The sequence below is a fragment of the Sycon ciliatum genome, chromosome 2 (assembly GCF_964019385.1).
Source record: "Sycon ciliatum chromosome 2, ocSycCili1.1, whole genome shotgun sequence".
NCBI lineage: Eukaryota > Metazoa > Porifera > Calcarea > Leucosolenida > Sycettidae > Sycon > Sycon ciliatum.
The window spans coordinates 26860045-26876479 of NC_088644.1; the positions used below are offsets into that span (position 1 = coordinate 26860045).

The 16435-nt window shown below is 48.1% G+C and overlaps 1 protein-coding gene and 1 long non-coding RNA gene across 2 annotated transcripts; both read left to right on the forward strand.

The window, feature by feature from the left end:
• Window positions 1-759: 759 nt before the first annotated feature.
• Window positions 760-7900, forward strand: LOC135809440 (uncharacterized). The gene is made up of 5 exons (XM_065322789.1): window positions 760-1148; window positions 4009-4241; window positions 5745-5783; window positions 6543-6797; window positions 7460-7900. Exons 1-5 carry the CDS (start codon window positions 976-978, stop codon window positions 7594-7596), a joined length of 837 nt encoding a protein of 278 aa, XP_065178861.1. The 5' UTR covers window positions 760-975; the 3' UTR covers window positions 7597-7900.
• Window positions 7901-9308: 1408 nt separating this feature from the next.
• LOC135809441 (uncharacterized) lies at window positions 9309-12946 on the forward strand. The gene is made up of 2 exons (XR_010552198.1): window positions 9309-10210; window positions 12679-12946. It is a non-coding gene; the product is annotated as an uncharacterized LOC135809441 (long non-coding RNA).
• Window positions 12947-16435: the final 3489 nt, after the last annotated feature.

The window sequence follows — 16435 nt, forward strand, 5'->3', positions numbered from 1 at the left end:
GAACGCAGCCAAGTTTAAGTTAGTTGCTCAAAGATAAGAACGTCCCAGCCGTTTTCCTCCATTGCTTTGTGTACTGCTCTGCACATTTAGCATGGAGCACTCTGCTTTGAGCTGCCTCGACTGGCCTTGTTATGTACAGTAGATCTACAATGTGTATGTAGGAGTCGTGTTGCCCAAGCTTGCAAGGAGGCTCTAAAAAAGTAAAAGTAAGTTTGAGCGTGGTGTTTTTTAAACTTTTTTCATTTATACTAGTCATGTAGACCTACATGTACATGATTGTATGTATGTCAGTCACGTGCCACGTTACAGCTAAGCTGTGTGTACATGGTGTATGTGTTGTAGATCTACATCGACTAGTCAGTGGGGAAATACTTCAAATAGTAATGCATTAAAAAAATTAGTTCAAGTTGTCTGACGATCTACATGTAGCTAGCTGACTGTTCAAGTGTTGACATGTTCCACTTACCACTTCAATGGTCGAATCAAGACCAAAGACTTGGATTGGAAATCTTATCTTGCCTTGGCATGGTTCCAACCAGAACCTGTAACAGGTGGGGAAAGGTCCTGAGGGTCCGAGCTATCCAGCGGCAGCCGCCCTCCACTACCGGTATGTATCCGAACAGACCAGTCAGCCAGTCACGGTCGCGGGTTCCACTTTGTTGGAGTATCCCATGCCCAGGCTCTGCCGCCTAACCATCAACTGGCCAGTGCCGCACAAACTTCGTGTCGTGATGAGCTTGGATTACTACTAGTACATCGTGTTTCGTTGCACTGGTTCCAGTGCTCGGTAGACAAGTGACGGGCCGGATCGCGGAGAAGGTTGTGAGCGGACCGTGACTGAGCGTGTTGCATGCATGCAGTGCACGCGGTTGTGGCGATAATCCCCCGAAGGGCAAGTGAGTAGTTGCCGGTGAGTCGAACTGGAGAAGGCTCGCATAATCATACTGCACGCCGTCACATTGTCGAGGAGGAAACATGCAGACACTATTGCTGCTGCTCGCCTGCTTCCTGGCCACTCTGGCGATGAGCAGGGCGTTTGAACATTACCAAGATGACATTCCGAATGTGGGACGAGGTACTAGCCGCATTCCGGCGCCTATCAACCAAGGAATTGCCATCAACAATGTTCCTGTGACACAACCTGGCTTGTAAGTCCAAATTACATGATGTAGATCTACATTGTAGAGTCTAGTGTCAAGTGAATTGTTTCGGCTGGTCCATACCGGTATTCTATTGTTTGAACTTTGAACCATGTGCACGACGGGTACGTTATAACGTGATGCATGCATTTTTTCACCGCAATGATCTGATGATTGTGTACTTTCTGCACTGTACACAGGCCTTCCATTATTATTAAAGGGGAAGTTAAGGCTAAAATCAAAATTTCACAAGTTGTAGTCTTCGGGGTGCTGAGTCGAATGGTCTTGGTCCGAGGAAGCTGAGACGCTCCCTGCCTCCTTTAATCCCAATCGAACTCGCGCACTTCCACCGAAACTGGGTGACTGCGCCCTACTAGATGGGGATTTGTATGCAAAATGTCACTAAAAGCGCCATTTCGTTCTTATAAAAGCACGGATGACCGCGATTGGCCCATATGTTGTAGTCTTGTGGACGCTGAGTCGACTGGTTTTGGTCCGAAAAGGCTGCAATGCAGCGTTCGGCCCTTATCCCCAATCGAACATGCTTAAACAAGCGGTCACGTGCTCCTGCGTACACCAGTCACCTGGTCACCGTGCCTGCAGGGTACAACTTACAGCCCAGTGTTTGACCTTTTTTGGGTGCAGTCCTGTCACTCGAGTTGAACTCGAGTTGAACCTTCGGGTGTGAAAGTTGTCGCCTGCTGGCGCTGTGACCAGGTGACTTGGGCACGCAGGAGCAAGTGACCGCTTTTTCAACCATGTTCGATTGGGAATAAAGGAGGAACGCTGCATCGCAGCATTCTCGGACCAAAACCAGTCCACTCAGCGTCCAAAAGACTACAGCATTTGGGCCAATCGCGGTCATCCGTGCTTGTATAAGAACGACATGGCGCTTTTAGTGACATTTTGCATACAAATCCCCATCTAGTAGGGCGCATTCACCCAGTTTCGGTGGAAGTGCGCGAGTTCGATTGGGATTAAAGTAGGAAGGGAGCGTCTCAGCTTCCTCGGACCAAGACCATTCGACTCAGCACCCCGAAGACTACAACTGGTGAAATTTTGATTTTAGCCTTAACTTCCCCTTTAAGTCCGGTTACCCCCCCTCCAACCCACCCGTGGCGTGATGAGGGTACCCTGTATGAGTGCGAATCAGAGCTTTTCGCATCTTCAGTTGCAAGTCCTGTTTACAAGATAAGACTCGCTATAAGTTAACATCATTTAACCGCCCAAAGGCTACTCTACTAACGAGGGAAGGCATGTACAGTCAACTTGGCTAACAACGACTGCGGATATAACGACTGCGGATATAACGACTGCGGATATAACTACAATTCGCGAATACCGGTAACGACAGAATGTCCATGCCCAGAGCAAAGTTCCATCCAACTGTAATACATATAATGAGACTTCGGGTATAACGACACTTCGCGAATAAGGACACTTTTTTGATGCCCCGCCGAATGCCGTTATAAACGAAGTTGACTGTATACCGGTAACGACAGAATGTCCATGCCCAGAGCAAAGTTCCATCCAACTGTAATACATATAATGAGACTTCGGGTATAACGACACTTCGCGAATAAGGACACTTTTTTGATGCCCCGCCGAATGCCGTTATAAACGAAGTTGACTGTATTCGGATTTCCGGGCTTCAGATAATCGAGCTTTGATATCCAGGTGGGAGTAGCTGGAGGATGACTGAATTGACCAGTCGAGGCACCTGATCACAGTCAGGGCACCTGATCACAGTCAGGGCACCTGATCACAGTCAGGGCACCTGATCACAGTCAGGGCACCTGATCACAGTCAGGGCACCTGATCACAGTCAGGGCACCTGATCATAGTCAGGGTACCTGGTCATAGTCAGTCTTGTACAAGCACCATGGGCATGGCCCGGGCACTCAGTAACACATGGTATGCATGCACCCTTTCATTCGTGATCATTTCCATAATGTGGTAGGTGCAAATGCTGCCCCCCCCCCCCCTCACAAACAAACGTGTACACCACACACACACACACACACACACACACACACACACACACACACACACACACACACACACACACACACACACACACACACACACACACACACACACACACACACACACACACACACACAGTGTCTGCTCTAGGATTGTAGGACAGCCGGGTACACGTGTACCTGGCGCAACCATTTCAACCGGGTCGTAGCCGGGTACACATGTACCTGGCGCTGTCTCACCAGCCGAGGCACATGCTTTAACTGGTTGGTTGGTTTATTTTAATTCGGACAATAAACGGGAACTAGGTCCAATGATATAAAGGCGAATGGATAAGCCGCATTTAGAAAAGAGAGGGCAGGAATTAGAAAATTACGAAAGAAGAAGAAGTATCTGACACATACAAGCCATGTGGTCAGCCTTTCAAAGTTCGAAAGTGTAAAGTACCAACCCGGTCACAGGTGACCCGGTACTATATTTTCAACCGGGTCCAAGCGCCGCCCAACCGGGTGGATTACCCGGCTCACCCGGCGCTGGAGCAGACACTGACACACACACACACACACACACACACACACACACACGCACACACATATATACACACACATATATACTTTGTGAAGTACATACACACACACACACACACACACACACACACACACATACACACACACACACACACACACACACACACACACGTGTGCACATGCAATACAGGGTTACGGACCTTGGCTATGCCAGATGAACTTCTTCATTTTGTGACGTCACACACCTTTGACATAGCTTTGGGCATCACCTCCACAGTCATCAAGTTGGGGAGTTGAACAACCGTCATGTTCGAACATGTGCTTTGACATTTATACTGATTTTCCGTGTGTACTTGTAGGGTGTGCCAGTCTATCGGACATGCCAACCAGTGTGGTGGCCCACCATCCGATGGGGGTAATGCCTTCGGAATGGCCTTCAATGTTCCAAGATTCTTGGGCTCGTACACCACCGCCGTGTGCATGGCAGACAGCGATGATGATGGATATACCAATGGCGATGAACTTGGAGATCCATTCTGCGGATTCATCACCAGCAGACAGCCAAATCGTACCACGTGCCTTTCCCATCCAGGTGAGCACACCACAATACACCGCGGGCATCAGGACGGGAACAAAAGAGCTAGCGTTAGAACATTGCAACAGCGCATGCAATACACCGTGCATTGCAATGTGCAGTACACTGTGCATTGTGCTGGGGAGGGGTGCTTCAGTGCAGATTGTGCATTGTGCTGGGGAGGGGTGCTTCAGTACAGATTGTGCATTGTGCTGGGGAGGGGTGCTTCAGTGCAGAGTGGATCAGGACTTGAGGATGGGTGTATGCACTGTGGAAATGTACTGTTTCAAGTCGTTTTCAGTGGCTGACCAGAACCGGCCACAGTTTCATTTTGCGGGTAGAAATACGCAAGTACTTGTACATGCAATATGCTGTACGCATAGGCGGCAAGGAGATGCTCATGATCTTTATTATAGCAATCAGAAGAATTAGCAAGGCGGACATTGTACGTAGCAACAACAATACATGCGTTCTTATATTTTGTTTTTTTCCTACGTACAATGTCCTCCTTGCTAATTCTTCTGATTGCTATAATATGCTGTCCATCCTTCGAACTTCCATTTTCTACGTACCAATCTGGGAAAGATCTTGCTGCTGCTACCTAATAACGTTATTAATTTTGGGCTAACACAGAAGTCAGGATTGTCAGTTGCAACTCAGAGCTTCACGTTGACTAATGATTGCTCAATCAAACGCGGAGTTGCAATCGACGATCCTCACTTCTGTCTTAGAGAGCTCCACCCAGTGCCCCCCCCCCCCTTCCAGTGGACAGTGGACAGTGCCCCCCCCCCTTCCAGTGGACAGTGGACAGTGGAAGTCGACTACTGTGTAATTTAGCTACTGGGCATAGTATAGGTGCAGCCACGGTGGGCTTTCGATTCGTATTGGATTGTTTGGACTACAAAATCGAGACTTGGATACATGATACCATTGAATGTACATCTACACGTATGACCTTTTATAGTATCTAGGTGTTGCTATTGGTACTGGTATGTCCAAGTAATGCATGTTGCTATTGGTACCGGTATGTCCAAGTAGTGCATGTTGCTATTGGTACCGGTATGTCCAAGTAGTGCATGTTGCTATTGGTACCGGTATGTCCAAGTAGTGCATTTTGCTATTGGTACCGGTATGTCCAAGTAGTGCATGTTGCTATTGGTACCGGTATGTCCAAGTAATGCATGTTGCTATTGGTACCGGTATGTCCAAGTAATGCATGTTGCTATTGGTACCGGTATGTCCAAGTAATGCATGTTGCTATTGGTACCGGTATGTCCAAGTAATGCATGTTGAAGTGATGACTGTAATGTATGTTCAAAACAATATGCTGCTCTGCCCTGCTCTGCCCTGTTCTGCCCTGTTCTGCCCTGTTCTGCCCTGTTCTGCCCTGTTCTGCCCTGCTCTGCCCTGTTCTGCCCTGTTCTGCCCTGTTCTGCCCTGTTCTGCCCTGTTCTGCCCTGTTCTGCCCTGCTCTGCCCTGTTCTGCCCTGCTCTGCCCTGTTCTGCGGGTTCAATGTTCAGGTTTTAATTGCTCAACACCAACTGATCCATATTGTGAAGGTAATGCTATGAGGTTGCAGTATTGAGTTGGGTCATATCTCATATGGTTAAGGCTCACCCCTGCTTCCTAGCTACACACATCATGTGTGTGATCTGCTGATGCAGCGTTGGCCTGCATAGAGTAATTGAGCATCCACGTTCTGCGATGAGTGCAGTACAATATGGCACTGTGGGCAGAGCTGCCAATGGATGAAGGAGATGCATTTGTACATGTATGTGCGAGGCCTTCTGCAGAGTTCTTATGAATCTTCAAAACCAGGAAACACGTGGGTGTTCATAAAAATGTTTATGCTCACCTCATACTCGTATGAAAGTGTCAATTGTCTGTACCACCATGTGGAAGCCAGCATGTACACTCATACCTCGTTTATCTGGGCAGTCCGGGACCAAGCACTGCCCATAACTTCGAGATGTCCGGAACTCCGAATCGCATACATTTTGATGGATAACGGCTATAGATATGACATACGACGTCACTATTTCCACAAAAAAAGTGACAAAAGAGTAGTAATATTTCCATTGAATTTGGCCCAAAGGGTGCCCGGTAAACCGAAGTGCCCGTAACTTCGGGGTCCGGATAACCGAGAGGTATGATTATACTTATAGTTTGTGTACTGGGCCATTTTCAACTTGTATCATAAGACTTAGTATGTATTCTGAGATGGCATTGTTTGGGCTTCGGAAACGTATTGGGTTTTTTTTGCATCAGCCCGGAATCAGTGTGGTAAACCAGCAATCTGTGTTGTGAATGTGCCACAGGATTCACAACTCAGCTGCAGTGTCTGGCAGCAACAGGTGCAACATCTGCTACTGTCCCCGTCACCACGGCTCAACCACTGACGTCCGGTCCAGTCGTGTCCCCTGAAAGCAGCGCACCAACCACAGCTAGCCCGACGGCACCTCCGGCCGAAACGAGTACTCCAACAACAGGCCCACTACCAACAACAGGCCCACCTCCAACGACAGGCCCACCTCCAACGACAGGCCCACCTCCAACGACAGGCCCACCTCCGGGTAAGTACTGTTTTCTTTTCTTGGGAAAGTCATGCTCGTGCTTGTGTGTGCTCATTTTAAAATTACAGTTTAATCATCAGACCAGGGCAAGGTAGGGAAGGGGAGGAGGTTGCATAGCATGAAGCATGATCCGATGCCTTGACTTGGAGAAACAACAGGTTACTCACTTTGATTGTGTAGCTTCGGGATGTTGTGTACGATTGATCTGACCGAGTCTTTGCGATATGCTGCACATCTATGACGTGCCACAAGGAGGCTATGCATGTTTAGAAGTCGTCCAGCTTCTGTTCTGGCCCAATTGGGGCCACCAGTACGCTGGGATACGGTATTAAGCCGGGCTTCAAAATTGGTACTCTCGCGTCTCAACTTGTCCTTGCAACGCCAACAGAGTTGTCTGATGTGCATGCCACGTGGCCAAGGTAATTGGTTGGCCAAGGTGTGAGCACATCACCAAGGAAATTCGTTGCCCGGTAATCTAACGGTTTTGGCTCAGTTTAACAGAAGCCCAAAAAGTGCATCTAACTCCATGTACTTAGCAATCATCTGCTGCAGCTGCTTACATTGCATTGCATTGCATTGTGCACTGATTCTACATAGCTCTACGTTACCGGCATGATCACTGTGCTGCACCTTTCTCCCCGTCTCCCCGCGTGTTCCTCCAGACGAATGCCCGGAGATCGTCCAATTCAACAACCTGGCCTCCTATTTCACATGCATCCGCAGGCTCAACGGCCTCTTTCTGGATGAGTACCGTAACTTTGCTGCCAGCGACCGCAGCGCCTGCACACTGCTCAGATAAGCCCTAGCATCGCCATAGCAACCGCACACAGACCAATCCTGTCAGTACTTATTTGCATTTCACCCATCTACTGCACAGTGCATGTCTCTCGCATGCGGTCAGGTTGGTAGCACATGCCACTACGTCGTCTTAGCTAGTTTGATGACTGGTCTTAGCGGATAGCTTGTTTTGTCGCCTTTCTGTTCTCAGTATGAATAGTGCTGTGTTGGACACATTTCTGAGCCTACTTTTCTCTGTGGAATCTCCCGCTGTATTTCTTTTCACTCTAGCCATGCAGTAGCCCAGGTACTACCGCCACACCATACCGGCTGCATGCGTGTGTTGTGTTCATACCGTCACACACACACACACACACACACACACACACACACACACACACACACACACACACACACACACACACACACACACACACACACACACCATGGTGGTGGTGGTGGTGGTGGTGGTGGGGGGGGGGGGGGTCGTGTTCTTTGAAAAGCAGACTCCATTGCTGGTGTTTGCCTAATGGAGGCGTGCAGAGCCTTACAGGTTCAAGGGGAATATCATTTAGTCAATGGGTGCAGCCATGACCACAGCATTATGGTGTTCGGCCAGGCCCCACTTTCATCACTGGCAGCTACGCCTTGTACCATGTGTACTGCATGCGTACTGCACTTGTACCATGTGTACCATGTGTACTGCATGTGTACTGCATGTGTACTGCATGTGTACTGCACGTACATGTCCTTGTACATGTACAGTGTTGCTCAATGAAATCCAGTCACAGCGTCACTCAAGTACACGCCGGGCGTTGCGCAGCCCTAGACCTGGGAACACTGGGCTGCGAAACGGTGCAAGGCGCAAACTATTACTTGGAGTGACGCGACTGGATTTCATTGAGCAGGACTGTCCATGCACTTAGAGATAGGGCTGCCATTGTTGTGCCTTAGCTGCGCGACCTCGAATGGCTGCCGGAGCAGAGCATTGCCCAGCATAATGCCGGATCCCGCAATGTCAAAATTACACGCTTGAATCAAAAAGTGTTTCTGCAGAGTGTTGTAACTCTGTGAGTTTCATGATCTTAATGGATCCGATCAGACAGCAACAGCAACTAACTATTATTGCTAACTATTATTGCTCGGCTCTGCAACTTGTTGTGCTGAGCACTGTCACGAGCAACCGCAACTCCCTCCGAGTGTGCAATGTCAAGATTATGTCATGGGCTCTCCTCACCAAGTGGGTGAGGACAAGGCTTAGGTGCAGAAAAAGGACTGTTGGTATGAAAAAATTGCAGCGCCTCTTCACTAACGTTAGCTACATTGTTGTAGTCATGATCAAAATAATAGTCATACATGTATGCGTGTGTGACCACCTGATGGTGTCAATCACTAATCCACACCAACACTTCTGAGCAGCTTTGTTTTTGGGGTCAAGAATCACACTGGAAAAGTACCTCACCAGGCTTGCCCAGTCCAGTGTAACCATGGTAACTGTAAAAAGAGTCAGACAGTGAGTGCACCATGTACCAGTCTAGTCTGACTAGTGTAGGCCGAGTACAGACTCAGTAAGTCAGTGGTAATAATACTAGTCCAAGTCTGGGTCTTAGACTTAGCGGTAGATTCTACACTTACCATGCTTACTGTGACTTAGAAAGTTAGAGTAGTAGTAGTGGTACTTCGTAGGTCTACGTTGAAAGTGACAATGTAACTTATTGTAAGTACAAAAAACTACTTACTTAGTTCCCAGATTTACGACTCGAGGATGTGTCCAACTGTCACATTCGTTGTGAACTAATACTTGTGAGTGAAACTGGCTGCCTTGCAATGTCAGCCAGCTTCTTATTATCGTTCGAAGGCTTGCACTCTAACGGTATTTTCTCTGATGGTTATCTTGATGTTTCTGCGGACCCTTGTGCAGTGCGCTTGGCCGGTAGAATAACGCTAGACTCTTTACTCTTGATTTGCAAGGAGAAGAAGAAGAACTTTCAAAGGGCGTTCTTGTAGCAAAATAATTCCGTGCAGTGCGACTGTTTCCTGGGAATCCATACAGTTACAGACTCAGTAGTCACTCAGTCACTGTACCGGTAGTAGTCATGTAGCTTTCTATCTATCATTCCAGCACAGGTCAAAACCCGTGTCGACCGTTGCGCTGTGCTTGTCGCAGTGTCCTCGCCCTCGGCACCCAGAAATCAGTGTCCAGACTATAATTTTGTAGAATACTGGTAGAGCCTAGAGGTGCTTGTTCCCAGCTCTTCAGACTTCACAGACTCATCATCCGGCCACGCTGCGTGTCAAATTCTAGATGTACAGTAGATCTACTTGCCACTTGAAAATAACGTTGCTGGCCCGCAGAAACAGCGGCACAGCTGATCATTACGGTTCACTGAAGCCAAGTCAATGCCGATTATGACGGAGTAACGGAACAGTTCGACGGACAACGATACTCGACGATAGTCATGGCTGTACTGGCTTCGGGCATCGGCATTTCGAAGCATAGGAGATCGATGCCGACGTGTGTCCCAACAGGCAACAGCTTACCAGGGTCTGCCAAACTGATCGATCGAGCATGGATGTGTGGGGATGGGATGCAGCCCGTTCCTGCTAGCGCTGTCTTATCGAAAAAAGGAAATGAGGTGAGTCCGATGATCTTCCCATTACGGGTAATACTGCATGTGGACCAGCAGACTAATATTATTATAATTTTGTAGAAGTTCGCTCCGCCATGTTTCATGGCTATGGTGCCAAGCCCTTTGACCAAATTAATTTTGGATTGGGATCCTGGTTACTATGGTTTAGCTTAGCCTTAGGTTCACATGGGGGTAGCAAGGATGCGGTTTATGGGGTTATAGGGCTGTTACACGCCCGCATGTTTTGAGAAACCTATCCCCTCTCCCCCTGCACTAGGATATAATGGGCGAAGTGGTGGCCCGCCGATGTAATGCGAACGTCTTTGCTCGATGTGTTCCTCAACACGTCGGGTGATGTGAACGTCTTTGCTTGATGTGTTCCTCAACACGTCGGGTGATGTGAACGTCTTTGCTCGATGTGTTCCTCAACACGTCGGGTGATGTGAACGTCTTTGCTCGATGTGTTCCTCAACACGTCGGGTGATGCGAACGTCTTTGCTCGATGTGTTCCTCAACACGTCGGGTGATGCGGCCGCCAATCCGGCTAACTTTACTTTTTTTCGGGTTCACATTCCAGTCCCACTGGTTATTTTGTTTCCTGTTCGTTTCTGATAACCCTCAGTTATTCCGCTTCCTGTTCGACCCTCTTTGAAGTTGTACATTGTGCTGTTGAGAGGCAACAAACTAAAATCAATCAAAAAAAAGAAAAAAAAGAAAATGGGGCCTCGGAAGGTAACGACGTTACGTTATTTCGGTACATTCAACCAGCTAGGAGGTGCATCTTTAGTCACTGAGAGTGTCCTTGGACCTTCCCTGCTGAACATTTTGAAATTATACATACTGTACTGAGTAACTTTAGGGTGTCTGACGTCCCTGCATTCGACGTGATGATGCCGGGGAATGGACACGACATACTGGAGCGGTGGAACTCGGTGGAAGCCAAACCGACTGTACGTCGCATCACCAGCAGTTATATCTTTAAAATTTGTATGACATCCCACAGAATGAAATGAAAGAAAAAGCTCTGAACTATGGCCATAGTCGGAATGTAAGGCAACAAACCAGTGGATCACACCAATAAGACTTACACTTACACGCACAAAAGAAGTGAAAACATCAAACAGCTGACCAGACCTTAACTACAAAGAATCGTGGTTTTCTTCTCCTCTGAAAATACTTCATGACGTTGGTGATCCTGAGGAAATTACGAGAATTGGCCTCTTCAAGGTCATTTCTGAATCGGCTTCCTGCAAAAACTGTCAGTCAGCAAACCACTGCATTGCCGCCGGCCTGGTCTGGTCTCTTTTATCATCAGGGACCAGTTTCAAAAACTTGCAGGTCTTGGAGCCAGCGTTACACCTCCAAAAATCTAGGAAATCTGATGTTGCACGTGCCAATCAGTTTCTGATGGCTTGTTTCCGGCTTGACATTAAAAAGCAAGAAGAAGAAAGATTTTCTTTCTCAGTTTTTTTGATATTAGTGACCACCATTTTCCATGTACAATAAAACCTGTAATGGTGACCACTCGACCATGGCGACCACTTTTCCTTGTCACGGACGCATTCACGTTCAAAACACCTCAGATAAGGCGACCACTCGCTCAACGTGACCGGCGACCACCCACCCGTAACTGCGTTGCACAGTGCTAGTCATGTAAATGTATGCATTGCATGGTGCACCAGGCATGGTAGATCTACAAATCAGTGCAGGAAGTGTAGATGTACATGGTGCATGCACGACATTTGACAGGTCTGAGGACCCCAGGCACATGAGTCGTGCTAGAGTAGCATAGGTGTGTGCACTGTGATGCACTGATCAAAATGATGTATCACATGTGGATATGGTCACGTGACCCACTGAACCTGGATAAGAAGACCACCTGGCCACGGCGACCACTTTTTCTCGTCTTTTGAGGGGTCGCCTTAGACAGGTTTCACTGTACCAACAGTTCTGCATAGAAACTGCACCGGAAACAGCGACCACCTGTGTTGCGCGCGACCCAACAAGTTTTAGTGTACCAAGTGCCAAATATGACCTGCATATAGCGACCAAAAGTGCTATCCTGGCTGGTAAGCCTGGCTGCAACAGGGTTGAAATGCGCTTGGAAGCGAGTGCGTGCAGTCAAAGGAAGTGACAGTGTATGTAGACCATGGTAGACTGTGCTGCATGCACTTGAGTGAGGTGTGAAACTCATGGGTACTTTGTCTGCATGAACTGAGTGTCCCCCAACACCTGTCAATTTGAGTATGGAAGAATGTGCATGATTGGCATGCTGGGAATGTATGGAACCTTGTGTTAAAAATGACCACTTTTGCTCGCACCATGGGCTGGTCACCTGACCCAGGTTTAACTATAGCCATAGGAAACTTGCATCCAGGACATTTTATAGGATATTTTGCATCCAAATCCCCATTGGGGCGGTGTTGATTACGTAACTCCCAGCTTTGTATGAATGTTTGTATGAATGTTTGCAGCACTCACGACATCAAGAAAATAACCAAATGATGCCAGCGGCAATCATCGCGTCGAAGTGGAGATTGTGGAATTGTGGTTGCATTTTTACTTCGGTTTTCAGCATGATTCTGTTCCCAATTATAATTATTTCTTTCCGTTTCTTCTCTGAAGTGTGATTGTTTCATAACAACTAATCTGCTTTGTGATCCCATATTTCTGCTTGCCAACAAACTTGTCCATTATTGCATTTCTTCTCGTAAGGCCAAAACAAGATGCCTATTACATCCATGTAAATGTTGTAAATGTTGTGACGGACAAAAGCCGAGAACATACAGTTCCTCTACTGTATGTGCATGGTTGTGACTGAGCACGCCTGACAGTACGGATGTACATCATGTGCAAATGAGTGGTTTCACCAGCTACCTACAGGCTATCAGGGACCGAAAAGGTTGCAAAACTGAGCTGACCTGAAACAAGACGGGCTAAATGCAAACAAAACCAGAAATATTAACTGGTTTGAGGGAAAGAGACAAACGGGAAACCAGAAATACTAGACAATAATTATTGTATACATCTAAAATATTTAGCCAAACTTCACTTCTCAACTCCAAGAACGGTCACTACAATTCAAAATAGAATTAATTAAGATGTAAGTGGCTGCGTTGGAGTTTGCGGACAATTAGAAAAGTCACCTCAAGTAATTATAATAAAATAGCTTCCAATCTCTCTTGTTAGTATTATAATGTTTGCGAACCGCATAGGTGCACTATTGAGCAGTTTGTACCATGTTTAGCGTGCGCATTGCTAGAACACTTACTATTTCCTCTATCTCATAAATTTGCTTTCCTGGTGGTGAAGTTCCTCGTGCACCGCCGTAGTGCCGTACGTGCCTCTGCTGCTAACTCTATGTTGGTAGTTGGGGGGTTACGCCACAGCGGCAAGACTCCCCGTGCCAATCAAAGTATCCCAATGCACATCTGCAGCTTGTTTCATCCGCAATGTACGGCGGTTCACATCGACAGGGCTCTCCAGGGAAGTCGAAATATCCCTTTCCACACCTACAGCTGGTTTCGTCCATATCACTCACTGGCTCACAATCTTCTTCACGCTTGGGGACTTGAATGCTTTCAATAAACGCTTCAAGGTTGTGGACTTGAATGCTTTCTACAAACTCTTTACAGTCGGGACAGACGTAGACGTGCATGCGTGTGAGTGTAAGGTCAATGGGGCCGGGGGGGGGGGGGGTGTTGCTGTTAGCACATTCGACTAAGTGAGCCTACAAAACTTCCACGAAGTCGCAACAGTACACACAACAATACAATCATGGTGGTACCTACATAGTCCTTTGCTAGTTTTAGCATCACGCCGTGTGTAATGCAGTGATGGCTGCTTCCTGTCGTGATGCTTCTTCCAGTGCTGGCTTGGCGACGGGAGAACTTGGTGCAGTACAAGTCAAGAAGATGAACCAGATCGTGATGAATCTTCCAATGTTGGCTTGGCAAAGGAAGAACTAACTTGGTGCAGTATACTAGGTGTAGGGAGATGTGATGTTCAGAATCGATCTGCTGGCTTCGTTGTCGATTTTAGGGCTGGCGATAGGGGAACTGCGTTTACTGCTGCCTTCACTGCTACAGCCTGTCTCAATCCCGCTTTCAACACCTTTACCATGGTTTAATACTGACAATGTCTCGCATAAGAGAATCAGTTAGTCATAAGCGTAGAAAGGTCTGGTGCGCTTCCATCTTGGCTAGGCAGTTTCGTATTGTCGGCAGGTTCTTCCTTGGCGGCAGTAACGATGTCATCCTCCTTTGGCTTGAGGAAAATGTCAATGGCATCGTCTTCCTGCTTGAGGGCATCGCTAATCTCATCGTATGCCGCCTGCTTGAGGAGTCAGGACGTCTTTAGGTAGATGGTCTTGCTCCAGTTCGAAGGCGCACTGCGGACTGTCGGTACGATGGGTGTCCGAGCCAGTATCCATCTCGGCGACACGGGTCGAGTCTGCTGAGGGTTCTGGAGAGCCGTCGTCGCTGCCGCCACGGCCTAGCGGGATGAGTAGACATCTGGCTTGAATGGACCTGACTTTGGTCGTATCGGTGAGGACGCTGTATAGTGCGAATCGTTGGCGAAATTGTCCTGGTACACTTAAAAAATAAAAACACAGAGAACACAAATTCGTTCAGAGCAATGGCAACTCCAGTGCAGGCTAGCTAGGCTGCCCACGCGTCTGGCCGAAAGCACAACTACAGGACATATACTAGTATTGTAGTTCTGAGACCCTAGAAGCGGAAGGCAACACGGAATGGCAGCAAGCAACGAGGAACACCACTCTAAAATGGACGGCAACGAACACTGCAGTTTGCTTCGAAAAGCAACGAACAAGCAAAAATAGAAGTAACTCGTTCTTACCGGTGTTTGTCTGAATATAATCTGGATGTCGAGCGCTGCTGCCTGCTGGAGAGTTTATACATGATTGTAGTTTTGACAGGTACAGTGCTACTAGTGGCGCATGGCTGGTATCTTTATCAGGACTGTTATGTAGGCTATGTAGCATAGCAGTAGCGGGCCGATGGCGAGAAATGCGCGCGCACACAGCTAAGCTTGGCCTTGGGCCTTCGGCCATCGGGTGGCGGGTGCCCATATGGGTTTTAGTCATGATTTCTTGACAACGCATAGCAACGAGCAAAGTGGTGACAAACAAAACTTGTCAAAAGTCGCGTCAGCCACGCTTGTCACGTTTCCACTGCCACTGCCGCCACTGGTCATGTTGACTGTAGTGTAGTTGGAGTTCTCTCGACGCTGTCGACATGCCGGCAGGTGGAGCGTGACATTGTCATGTTCCACCTAGTACCTGCCGGCTGCTGTTGTTCGGAGTGGCAAGAGGACCAGTGCACGATTGTACATACTTGACACTCGCTCTGGTCGGAGCCGGAGACGATCATGTGAACTCTTGGATTGTGACGTAGTAGGTCTACCTTGCACAATCAAGCAGTGACCACTTCGCTGTGGCAATTGATTTGCGATTCACAACGTCCTTCACACCGACCGGCGACATGGCCGGAACATGGCCAGAATCGATATACATGTAGGTCAATTTGTGCTTGATCTTCTATTAAAAATAGCGATCTAGAGAACTTCTGCCTGGCACGGACGGAAGATGTTGCCCGACTTCGAGCCTACAAAGCCTTTGTCCGACCGGTCATGGAGTATTGCCCAATCGTCTGGATGGGGGCGGGCAGCTCCTTCCCACTTGAATCGGCTGGACTGGGTGCAGGAGCGAGCCATCAAGGCAATACATCCGCTATACTGGCTTCCTAGCCTCACACCATCGCTGCCCTCTGCCTCCTGTATAAAGCCCTTTGCCATAATTCTCCCTCTCTTCTCTCGAGAATGGCTCCAACCCCGACACACCAGCTCAGGACCACACGTATTACCCGCCAGGCTGTACGACTATCCACCGCGCATCCCCATCAGATACAGAATATTCTTCCTGCAAATAATTCCCGGAACAATGTGAGCCGAGCCTTTCCCCACTCCGTCATCCCCATTTGGAACCAGCTGCCTGCTTCAATCATTCCCCACCCACTTCACCCAAAGGACGTCAAAAAGTTCAAGACAGCAGCTTATCACCATCTCCTCAGAACGAACTGGCACTGGGCCACCCATAGCATACGCGAGTAAGAGGGTAAGAGGGTACAGTGTCCTACCCTGCTTGGACATAATCTCTCCTCACAGACAGTCTCCTCTCGTCACAGTGTTCACGTCAATACTCAACTTATT